The following is a 15,010-nucleotide window of genomic DNA, read 5'->3' on the forward strand; positions in this document are numbered from 1 at the left end:
AAGTTATCAAAGTGAATATAGAGAAACTACAAGTGACAGTCTCCTTCCTTGATTAAAACTGCTGACTTGAGTGTGTTCGGTACCACTCATGAACTGTCAGTTCAGGCTTAACGGCTTAATCTTTCACTTCCTTGTGATCCGCAGTGGTATGGGTTTGGCAGAAGTCCAGGTGTGCTTTGTATCTGGGCTACATTGTCATATTCCTGCCAGGAGGATGGTATTTTCAGGAGTCTTTCTACTTTTCTTCTTGCCTTTGAATTTTTTCAGTTTATCTCCCAAAGCAAAAGAAAAGGGGCCACATCCCTCATACCGCTTAGCTTGTGTTCAGCTTCTGGAATTATGGTAGGACCTAGGTTATGTCCTGGGAAATGCAAGTCTTATTCTACACAACTGTGATGCAAAAACCTCTTCAGAATGTATAGACAAGCTGAAAGGAATTAGAAATGGCATCGTTCATCGTATTTTAATGCGAATTTATGCAAGGCGAAACAAGCAAGCATATGGTTTTTTAGAACTTTTAAAGTAAATTAGTTGTTTAAGCTGTGTACTTTGAACTGTCTTACTCTGGAATTAAACTACATGTGACAAATTTTTGGTTTTACAATGTTGGTGACTTTTATGTAATGACAAGTCTTATGCTTGTCCTGTTGAAACAGATTTCTCAAACTTCTTGTCCGGTGCCGTGCCTTTTGTAGTCCTTGTATTCTGTTTCAGCTCTTGAGGCTGATTTCTTGTGTTCAGCGGTGCCTGCAGTTGCTGTATGCCTTTCCCAAGGGATTTTGCTCCCTTAATCTGTCACTATCAGGGCCAGAACATGCTCAACTATTATTCAATACTTTCTTTACAGAGACGCAGGAACAAAAGCTTGAGTTGCAAAATCATCTACAACTACCTGGAGTGCTGGGGGTGTAATAGTGTTCTAGATATCCTTTGTTAAAGGCTTGGATGGTCTTCCTATCCTTTTCAGTAGGAAGCCTACCAATAGCACTAATCTCTCCCTTGTGTTTTTGTGACAGTTGGGTGCATAACATGGTGAACATCAACATTTGGGAACTCTGCCTAACCTTTAAAAAAAGAAAAAAAAAAAAGGCATCTGGATTCTTGTAAACTCATTCTTGGATACAAGAAAATCTGGTGAGGCGTCTCAAAGCAGGTTGTTAATTGAAAGACTGTGGAGGACTAACAAAAGGTCGTAGAGGACTAAAAAAAAAAAAAAAAAAGGAAATACAACACCAGCTTCTAAAAATGGGGAGAAAGTAAGAGATGGGCAACTTCCACACTAGCTAGATCAGACAGAAATCTCAAAAGAATGCTGAAACAGGTATACCATTTCTAAACATCTAGAAAATGCTCAGAGATGAATTACTGGCTAACCAAGATTTGTCAGGAGCAGATCCAAATAGCATGGCTTCCCTCCACAACTGTTCCAGAATGGAATTGTAAGAAATCTCTTAAACTCTCAAATTTGGAGAAATCTCATAAGCTGCTCTGAACAGTAAACTAGAAAGTTCTGTTTGATCAGTGTGCTAGCTGCTGTGGCATCTGACCATTTTAACTAACTATGGTCTCTAAAGAGCATAGAGCTATTGTTTGGCCCTGTGGGAATGCACTTGGTACCCCTACCTGGAGATTTTTGTGTCCTCTGTGAGGCAAGGTATTGTGTCACAACTTTGAGTTTCAAAGAACTTTCAAAAATTATTACAATTGCTGTGTCTCATCGTATAAATTCTCTTGGCTGTTATCATAACCAGTATGCTTTTATTACCTTTTTTTTTTTGATATCTGAGTGGCAAGCCTCCTGGGATTGTTGGCAAGTATTTCACAAGTAGACATACTAAGTTAGACAACAAAGAATCCCATGGCTTTTTTTTCCTTTATTGGTTAGGGAATTGAGGCACACTCTGCACTCACTTCTTGGATCGTTGGTGGGTAGAAAGGCATAGAATATATTCCAAAGTTAAATGCTGCTTCCAGGAGAATGTGAGTAGGTGTAGAGGAAGTAAAGCTGTGTATTACTTTAACCTGTGTCTGCAATAGTAGGTAGTGCAGACAAATTATAACAGTAGATCAAAGCAGTGATGAAAACCCAATATCTATATGCAAAACACTTGTCTCTTTTTTTTTCTTTTTCTTTTTTTTAATTTTTATTTTAGACTAGCTCTAGTATGTTCTTGTGGACAAGCTGTTTGTAGGTGGAACACATTAGGTATTCCAGACAACACCTTAGTTTAACCTAAAAGGAGTCCAATTCCTTTGTTCCAAAACAGCTCCAACTGTGAACCAACACACCATCAACAGCAATGATCTGGTGCTGGTGTGAACTCATGCAAATATAAACACCCACTTGGAGCAAGTTAACTGAGTAACCTTTCTCCATATGTTCTGGACAAACAATTTTTAATTACCCCTTCTATCAGCTCCCTCACAAAACTCTAAATAAAATAATGGAGTGGCAATGGTGGCTTTCAATGACTTTCTTTATCAGAGAAGAAAAAAGGTTGTAGGGAAAGGTTTGTATGTTTTGGTCTAGTAAGAATGCTGAGGGTGAGAAGAAGAGAGGAAAGCTTTCAGGTGATTAAATTATTTGGGTTTGTTAATGAGCATCTTTTCCTTCCCTGTTCACAAAGCCATGATGCCTATTTCAAAGGTAGAGAAAGCTCTTCTGTGACAAGTCCTTACTGAGTACCATACTAGCTATAACATTGAATCCGGATGCTGGGAGTCATAGGATCTCCTAACAGCTTAGACCATATTGCTGCCTGCTATGCAACAATTAATCTCTTAAAAGATTAAACAGACTTTCTTATAGTTATTTTAAGTAAATAACTAATATAAAGCTATTGTTCTGGCCTATGCAACACCATCCTGTTCACGTCATTAGAAAATTTAGTGGTTTTCCATTTAAGAGGGTTATTTCTCCCCCGCCCCCGAATGATGATGCATTTTGCTTCTGCTCTTAATGTCACTGTTTTGCTTCGTTTTCCTGTGTTGAGTGTTTTGGCCACAGCTTCCAATTGAAATATGAGTGGGAGAAGCTCTCTCCAAAAAGCCTGCTTAAAAAATGACATGTAAATATGGCACAATGGTCTTAGCTTCAGCTTTTGTAAGATGTGTGAGATACTAGTAAGGTGTTAGTTGGGGTAAATAAAGGCTTATACCATGTTGCCTATATTATCCCTGGGATTTTTTCAACTTATTTTTAGGCTTATTCTTCAACTTATTTTCTGTTTTGGTCTAGACTTGAGAAGTAGTTAGGTTTTGATTTCCTTCACATTGATGGTTTAGGTGTACTTGTACATTAGGTGCTGACAAAGCCCTGTAGCTAGGTGTAGAACAGAATTTATTTAGATATCCTCTCATTGTCGTGTATTGTGAGCCTTTTCATAAGGTTAACCAGAGCAGATAAGCAACGGAATGAGACTTGCAGTATGAAGTTTCTCTGTGCAGAAAGTTCAGGGCTCTCAAATAACCAGAAGCAATTGAATCAGGACAATAAACCATGTGTGAAAATAGTACAAAACAGCTGAGTTAATACTGACTGTTGAGACCACCCTAATTTTTTGGTATGTAAGAGGTGTCTAATACCCTAATTTTTTGGTATGTAAGAGGTGTCTTCCTTTTGAATAAACAGGAGTTAATCATGCAAGGTGCTGAGGGACCATGGTTGCAGACCATCAGGATTTGGGTACATCTCTTTGCCTTTCCACATCACTTCCGTAAATCCCACGGCAGGATTTATCATAAAATGATGGCGTATGGAAAGTCCTACCTCCTGCCCAAAGGAGGTCTGGTTAGACCAGATATCTCAGGGCCTTATCTTCACAAATAACGTGTGTGTTTACATACAGCAACGTGGGATCTTCTGAACACCAGAAATGCTCAATTTAAATCTAGCTTTCACTAAGTAATTATAACACAAACATCCTCAGAGGAAAGCAATGGCCAGTATCAGCTTTTTCCTTAATTATAACTGTTTCAGAGGAACATAGGGAAAGCATAGTTCTCTAGAAAAATCTCTATCTTTTTGCATTTGACCAGTTCAGCTTTTTAATAGCATCAGGGAAAGCAAAAAACCCCAAATCTTCTATTTCTTTGTCCTTTCCCCACTTTTCCTCTCAGCTGATGTCTTTGAGGGCATAGGTATCATTGAACGTGTGCCTCTGTAGGATTCCTTGATACTAAATTTTCTACTTTAAACATGTTGGGATTTACTGTAGAAGGTCATTCTTGTCCTGGAATTTAGCTGTTTGAAAGCCCCATTTGCTTATTGTAACCAAGTGTATGCTATGAGTTGAATTACTGTGGCTTTATCTACTTGTCAATGACAACAGTATTTTTCCTGCACAGTTGGCAGTTTCTCTAATCTCAAGACTGAAGTGTTATCTAGAAGCTCTGCTAATGTTAACTCCTGCCACCTCCCCTTCCTCCAGCCTTGTATTTAAATTCTCATTTTCTATTCCCATCTAAGGAACATGGCAGCTGTGGAGCAAGTCTGTAGAACTATCAGGGTCTTTGCTGCGAGTTCTTTGTTTCAAGATAACTAGCAATTGTTCTTCTATTCCTACTGCTCTGTCTCTGTGTTAATCCTGGCCTGAAGGGCCGCTTTGGTCTGGGAGCAGATGCCTGCGCTTCAGCCTTCCATCAGGAAGTTACTAAACTGTAACAATCTATTTATGGTAGCTTCTTTTGTACCGCTAATAACCCAGCTAGGGCTAAGATTAAGCCATCTCTGATTGTTTTGCGTGCGTTGGGTTGTAGAGACCAGTTAAAGCCGATGAAGTCAGCAGAGGGGAAGGACAAAGGAAGTAGAATCTTGATTCCAATAAGAATTTTCTTTGTTTGTTAAACAATGGGAATCCTTATGAATTCTCTGAATTTGTTTTTTAATTTATTCAGATGTGAAAAATTTAGGATTGCAGGAACTTCCAACAAATTATCCTCAACTAGAGGGGCAGGAAAAAAGTAATTTTAGTCCACCATTAACTGCAGTAGCAGTTACCTTTTTGCTTTTACACAAGTGGTTGTTACTTGAAAATGAATTCTGGGGTTTTTTTGTTTGTGGGGTTTTTTTGTTTGGTTGTTTTTTTTAATAGATGTTGCTTTTGTATCTGTACTTTTTGGGCTTCTCATAGTGGATCGTTAACCTTTTTTCATCCTGATGTTGTGGCTTGGCGTCTTTCTCGTAAATGTCAACATGCCCATTTCTGAATTGATTTCACTTTATTGATCACATCTTGCTCTAGGGGTGAGCTGAGATCTGTGTAAACATTATCTTTAGAAGGAAGTGGAATTAAAGCTGCTCTACCACCTGCTAATGTAGGATGCGACCAGACTTCCTGTTCAAGAGGAAATCCTAATTTACTCTTCCTTGTAAACTGAAGGCTGATCAGCTTACCACATAGTAACCTTTTGACTTGTAAACACTGTGTTCCTTTGGACTGCTTTTAGCCTCTAGAAATTATTTTCCCTCAGGCTTGATGGTAACTTTAATGGTAAACTTTGTGTTGAGCATCATGAAAAAGCAGGAACCCTTTTCTGCTGAACTAATTTTAATGCCGTCGAGCATACCTAGAAACTCAAGGAGGTGCTTAAGATGCCTTCAAGTTCTAAGAAGGTGGCTGTATTTTTCTTTCCACTCTTAATCACCAGTGCAGTATTAAACAAAGAAACTTGTTATCCATTGGGTATGGAAAACAAATGGAGTTACTGTGATTATTTGCATTGTGATGCAGACTTTCACCCCTTGAAAATGCTTGTTATATGTGGGTGGGGAGCTGGCTGTGGCTAGGATAGTCATGGTGAATCACTGGCAGTAGTGCCAGGTTTGGCATGGATGAAGATTTGGGTTGGTGCCAGCAAAGTGAGTTACAGTGCTTTTTTTATTGTTTATTACCAGCCCCTGAAAAGATTTGTCTGTCCTTGAGGAGGAAGGAAGAGATCAAATTTAGCAGGAGCAGTATTTGCTTCCTCTTATTGCTAATACAGCAAAAGAAAGGCTGCTTCTGAAATACATATGTTCTCCAGGCTTCTGACAGCCTTGCTTAAATGAGCACCTCATAACTAGGTACCCAGCTGAGGCTCTCTTTAGGGATCCCACAGCTGTGAGATTTTGAATGAAGAACAGGTACTGGGACTAAGAACTCAAAGCAGTTATAGAAATTTATATTTAAAAAAGAAAAGCCTTGTAAAGATCTGCATCTAGATTCCTTCTGCCTATGTAAATAATAGAAATTTAAGTGACAAATGACCAGCGTAACCTGTGGTGTTCCTCTGGGGACTGGTACAGCTTACTGAAATGGTAGAAGTGGGTTGATTCACAAGGAACCAAGACTCCTCATTTACACTTCTTTTCCTTGTCTTCTCTCATCACTACTTTCGTTTGAAGTTCAGACTTTAACACTTTTCCTGTAGCATAAAGAGCTGCTTTTGTTAGCACAACTCTGTTACAGGTAACATAAAGATACTGGTCTCTGAAGAAATCTTGTGACAAAATCTCAACTCTGTTTAAAACAAATTATTAATGATTTTTTTTTAATTCTATTCTCTCCCCTCCTTTCTCCAAAGAGCAGCCTTTTCATAATGTTGCTAGAGAATACTGAGGATATAATAGAATAAATATCTAAAAAGGGTTCTCTTGAGACACTAAATCCTGAGAAAACTGACAAGACAGCTGTATCTCTGGCTACCCTGGTCTTTCAAGACTGTAGCACTCCAGAACAAATTAGGTAATATCTTGAAAGCTGTCTTCATAGAGAGAAAAAGGCTCTGGTGCTTGGTGCAGTCAGCCAGCAGTCTCCTTTTGGAAAGTAATTTCAACTCCACTATACCAATCACAGGTTTTTTATCCTACTGTGAGATGATTACATGAAGATGGGACTTTTTGGGAAAGAACAACTAGTCTATGTACGGTTCTCATAATGCGTAGTGCTTGGTGTTTGTTTGTTGCCGTGGTGTTTAATATGGTTGAGCAAGAGGAGTTCCAGTAAGGATGTTCAACAAGACTAGTATGTCCCTTCTAAACAGGAGAAATAAAGTTTTGCTATCTCTTGCACATTGAACAGTTGACCTTGTTCTTGAGAATGGTAAGTGTAGTGTTCTAAATATCTGTAATGCTGAGAATTAAGCGTCATGTTGCTAACTCTTAACATGTGAACTTACATCTTAGGTGTCATTATGGTTGGCAAGGACAGTTCTGTGATGAGTGTGTCCGCTACCCAGGCTGTGCTCATGGGAGCTGTAATGAACCATGGCAGTGTAACTGTGAGACCAACTGGGGTGGCCTGCTCTGTAACAAAGGTACTTAACATTAATGTACAGGAAAAATAAGTAAAGTTGCATGATTAACTGGTAACTCATTAACCATTTTTTTTGACCCTGTTCGTGTGCAGCTTACCTGAGTATTTCTGTGCCCGATTCTTTTACGGCAGATGGTGCCTAAACATCATAAGTATGGGAAGTTTAAGACAAAAAGCTTGGAATGGTCCCGACTTTTCTAACTCATGCAGATGTCCGTTGTTCATCCTTCCCTGTTCTGTGGATAGCAATGAGCTGACGGGCTAGCTAATGGAATCTGGGGGTGATGTGGGTGAATGACATTCAAGCTAGATAGGCATCTGTGTGTCTGACTAGGGAAGTGAGATTTGTGTTCCCTGTCAACTGACATTTTTCTCCATTCAGATCTGAATTACTGTGGAAATCACCATCCCTGCCTGAATGGTGGAACCTGTATGAATACTGAACCAGATGAATATCGCTGTGCTTGCCCAGATGGCTACTCCGGAAAGAACTGCGAAATTGGTACGTCTGGATATTGCATGGATCTTCAGAAATCTGAAACTCTTTTAGGAAGGGCTACGTTCTAGTTAGCCAGGTGGCTTTTTTATATGATCGTTGTTGCTTTTTTTTTTTTTCATAGAGTGGGGTGGCTGTTTTCTCCTTTCCAAAAGCTAGCTTGGTTTCTGGGAAGGGGAAGTGTGAAAAGTGATGGTGTGCAACTTGTACTTTCAGCTTGATCGTTACTTTGTGTGATAGTGGCGATATGCCAGCTCAGTCTCTCTTTCTAGTGCCTTAGGCTGGCTATTCAAAAAAAACCACTTAAGACAACAGTAATGCTGCAAGTTTCCCTTGGATTTAGATAGGACTGAGAATATTTCTTCCCTTTGGCTTCTTCACTTCCTTAATTCAAGCAAGCAATTAGCCTTTAGTCTCATGTAACTGTAATTTCTTCCTGTTGCCTATTTTCTTGTGTCCTGGCTTGCTTACAAACAAGCATCTTAGACAACCAGGTGACTAAGAAAGGTAGTAGTAATGGATACTTCAGTTTTAACTGTGGTGGGGCGGGTTTGGCCCAATGTTTAGCTGCCTGAATGTGTTGATTACCGTTTTTGATCAACTGGAACTTGATTTGTAAAACGATCTTTTAATATGGGACTCTTAATACATTTGGACTAATGATGCAGATGTTAACTACTATGAAAATGTATTCAAGCCCTCCTAAAGAGTCACCGTGAGCAGTCTAATTGAAAAGTTAAGTGTATTCCCTGCTGCCATTGGCAAAATGGAGGAAAGCTTTTAAACCATATTCCTGATGAAGTATGCCTTCTTGACTAGAGTTTAGCAGGTCTGTGTCTATCCAACATGAAAAAGTGCTTCTTATCTACACTACAAAGAGAGTGTATAGCTTGTCTGTGTATGTGCTACACAAAGACCAAAATTTTCATGTACTGGAGGCTATTTTGGTATTTGGAGACTCTTCCTGACTATTCTGTCTCTGGAGAAAAAGGGACAAGTGTGTGATTTCTATTTCTTTCCTATTTTGCTTTCAAGGTGTGATGTTTGGAGAAAAATGAAAATTTTTGGTTCAGCATTTTTACCTGTAATATTCAGTTGGTGTTCTGCTGCGGCTTTCTTTGCCATGATGAGTTGTTAAATCCTTTTTTTTTTTTTTTTTTTCCCCCAAAATGTGTATTACCACTTTGAATTTTGGTGTAGATTGAAAGAACCTTTTTATTTTTTTCTTTTACTGAACTGTTTGGCCTTAAGTTCACTAAACTATTACCAGGAGAAGGTTTTTACAATTATCAAGATGTAGATACTCTTTGAACTTTCTATAAAGTGTTGTGTGGTATTAATGATACTATCAAAACTTGAATTTTGCTTAAGCTGGTAGAAAATGATGCAAAGTTTTGGCTAAAATGGATGAAATCTTGTCTTAGCTTGCCCTGAAAGTTGTGGGGAAGTACCTTGGCTCTCCAGGTGAAGAAATAATGATAAAGGGAGCCATACATTTGTTGAGTTCTTATACTACTAGCAGTAGATTGGTGTATGAGATGCTTTAGATACTAGTGTTTAACATCCTAGACAATATAAACTCAGTTTGCAAACTAAATAACATCCCTGAAGGAAGGATTCCAAAATATAAATGCTAGCAACAATTAAGAAAGTCTTGCCTAGCAAGGGGATTGTTTTCTTCTTTCCAAAAGCTTCCTTGGCTTCTGAGAGGGAAAATATTCAACAGGGATGGCATAAAACTTGTCCCTCCTCAACTTTATTGGTGCTTGGTGCAGCTTCTGCAAGTGTTACAGCCCTACATGGAGTGACAATAAGCAGTGCTGCCTATAACTGCAAGTAGCTCTATACTTCACTGTTTCCAAGGAACGGTATTAGAATGAAACTAAACAGACCTTTGATACTTAAACTACTACTACCACCTCTGCATACAGCAAATCTGTTTTGTCTCACTGAAGGGGAAAAAAAAAAGTGCTGGAGCACTCAGGAGGTAGTTGTGCGTGGCTGGAAGCAGTAGGTTAATGGGGAACTTCTCTAGCTCTTGCGATATTAAGATATGAGTGACTTGTCCGCCTTTGGGCTTTCTAGTCAGTGCCCCTTCAGTAAAATCCTGTTTTAGCTTCCTACTGGGGATCTTCCTGTCCACAGCTGGGAGAGGGAAACTCCAGCTTCTGTACAGGCACCTCTTTACTGCTCATACTCCTGGCTACTTTAATCAGAATGCAAATTCTAACTGTATAAGTTCTCCTTAATTTATATTGGAAGAGTATTTAGCAAGAATTTCTTTCACTCTTTCTTCCCAGCGGAGCATGCTTGTGTATCCAATCCCTGTGCTAATGGTGGAATTTGTCATGAAATTTCATCAGGCTTCAAATGTCACTGCCCATCGGGGTGGAGTGGACCAACATGTGCTATTGGTGGGTATGCATTTACTGGTGACTGACCTGTTGAGTTGGAGGGATTGATAGAGCTTACTTGATAATCATGCTCTGTGGGTGTGTGGAATTTGGTGGTAGTCTTTTACCTTACCTGGCTTTTAAGAGCTATGCTTTGGAAACTTCTGAAAAGATTAACGGTACTGTGCAGCCAACAGTTATCTATTTGATGCAGTTGAGATCTACAGGTTATCAAAAGCATAGCTGGACCATATACAAAGAAAAGCTGTTGCCAAAGCTGTTAGGACAATTTTTGACTCTTTAGCCTGTCTAAAGCAAAATACAGAATGGATTCATTGTAAGAGATATGAGTGTGAATGTGAAAGATTCTCCCCTTTTTAAAGTAGTAGAGGAGTAGATTACTTCCCTGTCTTCCAAACCAGGCACTTCAGGAAGTGGTCAAAATATATTATGGACCTTTGTAATTGGTTTGCATGTTGCCCGTGATTTGGAACATAGGATTTTTATCCATTTTTTGACAGCGACTATCCTAAAAAACCCCAAATAACTGGCTAACCTTGTGTCATGATCCAGGAACGTGGCCTTCAGTGAATGTGTTAATAGTTGGTGGAGTAAGTGAATCACCTTGCTGTTTGCAGATAGGGGAGAGAGGAACTCTGAAATTTTTTTCTCGAAGATGTGAGAAAAGCCCAAGTAAAAACTATGTTATAATTGTTAGTCTGTTCCTAAGCTTATTTGTTTGTACATTATCCCCCTTCATCTCAAAATAACTTAAACCATGTAATGGAAGGCATACTTTCGCTTTGCAGATATTGACGAATGTGCATCTAACCCTTGTGCTCAAGGAGGGACCTGCATTGATGGTGTTAATGCATTTGAGTGTATATGTCCACAACAGTGGATTGGAGCAACATGTCAGCTTGGTAAGTAATTACCTTCTAAAGTTTTGAAGACCTCTGGAGATTATTTCTAAAGAAGGAGCATCTGTGTAAGCATGTTTCTGATATGATTTTTATGGAAGAAAACAATAAAGATATGTGTTTCTATTGGCGTCCTAGCTCTACTTTAATGGATCCTAAAGCCAGAAGTTTCAAGTGAACCTGTAACTGTTTAAGCCCCAAATTAATCTTACTTATAATAGCTCTTCTAGATTGCCCAATAACTTTTCTGTTTCAAAATACAGCATTGGTGATGGTAGCTCCCTTTTCGTGGTGGCAGAACAGAGACTATAAGCTTACAGAGGCAAGGAAGGGATTTGCCCTGACTAACATGTTAACTTTTTGAGTTTTGGCAAAGGGAAAAGTAAGATAACATGCATGTGCTACTGTAGACAAGCGTGCATTAAAAACCTGTCATGTGTAAATGGTTTTACCCATGTGCCATACCAATGTATAGTATGAGCTTCTGGATGCTTGGATTGCAGGGGAACTTTGCTTGGTGCTGTGGTAATCTGTTTCTGGGTTGGTCCTTTATTCTCTTCTTTCTTTTATCTTCTTTCACAGATGCTAATGAGTGTGAGGGGAAACCCTGTGTTAATGCTTACTCTTGCAAAAATCTCATTGGTGGATATTACTGTGACTGCATTCCAGGATGGACAGGAGTAAATTGTCATATCAGTTAGTATTTCTTTAATATATGTTGATCATAGGATGTTTTTTTTCTTTAAAAAAAGGGTTTATGATGAATGATACTATGCATACTTCTAAAAAAAAAACAAAAAAAACCCCTGTTGTCAGGATTTTCCTAACTTACAGCAATATAAATTGAAAATACTGGTTGAAAATTTTAGAGGTGTAATTGGTATTAAAATGAGCTTACATAATTAGTAAATCTACTCACTCATCCCTGATTCTGAATATCATGTACTAATTCAAAGTACTTTTTAGCTAAAATATTAGATATGAAATTGTCTGATAGCATTTGATTTTAATTTCTGTTGCACTGTAATAGAAATATGTAATAGGTAACTTTCTATTACATATTCTTTAAAATATCAATTTCTTAAGACATCAAGCATCCTTACTTTTCATTGAAACATCTAGAAATATCCTTTCTGAAAACCATTTGTTCTGCATTTTCATGCTAGACCTGTACTTTACAGCTTCGTCTTCCAGTATAAATTCTAATGCCTTGCATATTTTATCCATAGATATTAATGATTGTCATGGACAATGTCAACATGGAGGAACTTGTAAGGTAACTGTTTATTATGTACTGTGTTGAAAATAAATCTTGTTCCGGCTAGTTACAAATTCTATAGTTTGCAATTACATGTTGGTTAAATGAGGTTAAATGTGTAGTGTTGCACTTGTAGGGTCTTGCACCATTTCACAAAATAATTTTATGTGGTGCCACTGCTGTTCGCAAATCCAGAATATAGAAATAACTTGAATTCTTGTGTGCCGGTTCTGTCCATAACCATTCTTTCTACTTTTGCTTTGCTTTCCCCTCTGCGAAGGATGAAGTGAACGGTTACCATTGCTTATGCCCTCGTGGTTTCACAGGAAAAAACTGTGAGATAGAAATGAACGAGTGTGAAAGCAACCCATGCCAAAATGGAGGGCGTTGCAAAGACCTGGTGAATGGATTCAGTTGCCTGTGTTCACAGGGCTTCTCGGGAGTCTTCTGTGAGGTGAGGGCAGCAGTGACATTACTGCAATACTTCTCATGGATTGAATTCTTGAAAGAAACATATCTCCGGCTTTAAATGGGAGTAACCCAAGGCTACCGTGGCTGTTACTTGACACTCTGAATAAGTAAATTTGTTGTGCAGTGCTGTCATAGTAGCTGTAACGCTTGAATTTGCAGCCTGATGCACTGCGAGTTGTTGCACAAAGGGTGTTGGCTCTCCTAAATTTTTTAAGGCTACAAATATTCCTTAAGCTTAAAATGTTTTCCTTTATAATTTTCAGGACCTGTGTCCTTTTGTTACGCTAGAATGTTTTAGGTGTTCATCCTAATAAGTCTGAAGTACATAATTGAATTACCTTTCAAGTAATCCCACTGCTGTTGGTAGGAGTATCTGCATAATTAAAGGCAGGCAGATACACGAGTATTGGCTCTTGGAACTTTCTGTTTGAGATCATTTCAGGAACATGTTGTTCTAGTGCTTAAATAAGGATTCAGATCTGGAATTCTGAAGTGCTAGTTGATAATAAAGTACTTAACGATAATGAAGATCTGTCTCTTTCTAGGGAGGACATTGGTCTTTTCGATGTAAAATTATATTGCCCTAAGTATTTACTTTCTGGCTTTTGCTGATACCTAAATGCATGTAAGTGTCATGGTTAGCAAGGCAGTGTCAACTGGAGGCACTGGATTAGAATTTGGCTGGGTTTGCTCCAGAATTTTTCATGGAGGACATTGGAGTGATCTCTTAAATGCTGAAGTAATTTTATTCTTTATTTGCATTGTTAAGAAAACAATTCCCCCCTTTGCTACAAAATTAAAAAGGGTTGCGGATACTGACCAGTTTAATAAAACTGGTGCAGTATTTAAGAGCTCATGTAACATTTCTACATAAGGATCATAGCTTGAGCGCTCTACTCTTGGCTGATTCATACCATACTGTGCAATTAAAGTTTTAGCAAATCTGTTTGAATAATAGGGGGGAGTTGGCTGCTTGCCTTGTGTGTTGCAGGAAATATCTACCATTGATTCCAGATGCTAAAGTACCAGCTACTGAACTTGCATTGGGAAGGGGAAATTTACTCTAATGGAAGGAAACAAATGGAGACATCTGATAGAGGAGATCTGAGAATCTTTCTCAGACCTTAGCTATTTTTTGTAGTTTGCTTTGAATGTTTCATATGAGAGCATGAAATAGCTTGTTGAAAATCTCTCTATTGCAGCTGGAATTGTACGTGCCTCTCTGAATTAAATACTTAACACCATTTGTGTTCCTTCTGGTTTGGTTAGCTTTGAATTTTTCTCCTGTTCAGCTACCAAACTACTAAAAATAGTGACCAAACCCAGTATCAGACTTAATCTTAAGTCTGTAAGGTTGAGAAAGGGGGGAAAGATTTATTTGAGGGGGGAAGAAGGGAATCCTTAAGAATAACCATTTGGAGGAAGGGTACTCTCATATAACAATATCCTTTTTTGGGGCCCCCTTGTAGATTTTGAGGCCAATCTAGGGCATTACCAATCAGTGATGACGTGTGATAATCTAAGATGTAGAAGAAGCAGAATTGCTTTGCTACAGCAGTTTGTCTGTGTCAAGGGTTATATTATGAAAGCCATGTTTTAAGTTTTGCTTTTTTGAATCAGATGGTAAGATGTGTTCAAAATATGCCTAGTATTTCTGTGTGTAAATTGGCATGGTGATAGTATTTGTAAGAGTAAACCCTGAACAGCTTGGTTCTAACTAGACCTACTTTGACGAGGAGGTGGGAGTAGAGGTCCCTTCCAAACTATGTGGTTCTAGAATAGATTCCATGTTAGTTGAGATGGGAAGAGAAGTTGCTTTAAGACAATAGGACCTTTTTCAGGCTCTGTGCATTTTAAGTGTCTTGCAGACACAAAGTTGACAAGTGCACTGTTACTTAATTTGTATTACAGCGCTTGGTATGTGGGTGTGAAGGACAGAGAAGTGACTTAAAATGATCCAGAATAGTCACAGTAAGATATTTCTTGATGGCTTGTTCTTTACCAAGTTATTGTAGATGTGCTTATTCAGCCTCCTACAAAGGAATATGTTTTTAGGAGTGTCAGAAATGCTTTGTGTTAGGATTTATTAAAGTAGCCTGAAGTTTCTCTCTGTGTTGCAGGATGGAATGCAATATATATGATTCATGTATCTTCTTAAAACTGAGGTTCCTTGTAAA

At 38.5% G+C, this 15,010-nt stretch overlaps 1 protein-coding gene across 1 annotated transcript in view; it reads left to right on the forward strand.

Annotated features, from left to right (window-relative positions):
• Positions 1-15,010, forward strand: part of JAG2 (jagged 2) — a 70,631-nt gene that overhangs the window by 37,940 nt on the left and 17,681 nt on the right. The window contains exons 6-12 of the mRNA XM_014951580.1: positions 7,166-7,296; positions 7,678-7,797; positions 10,092-10,205; positions 10,994-11,107; positions 11,687-11,800; positions 12,334-12,380; positions 12,643-12,816. Coding sequence (XP_014807066.1) covers positions 7,166-7,296; positions 7,678-7,797; positions 10,092-10,205; positions 10,994-11,107; positions 11,687-11,800; positions 12,334-12,380; positions 12,643-12,816 — 814 coding nt within the window. The remainder of the gene's footprint in view (positions 1-7,165; positions 7,297-7,677; positions 7,798-10,091; positions 10,206-10,993; positions 11,108-11,686; positions 11,801-12,333; positions 12,381-12,642; positions 12,817-15,010) is intronic.

Source organism: Calidris pugnax, unplaced genomic scaffold, assembly GCF_001431845.1.
Source record: "Calidris pugnax isolate Ruff unplaced genomic scaffold, ASM143184v1 scaffold183, whole genome shotgun sequence".
Classification (NCBI taxonomy): Eukaryota; Metazoa; Chordata; class Aves; order Charadriiformes; family Scolopacidae; genus Calidris; species Calidris pugnax.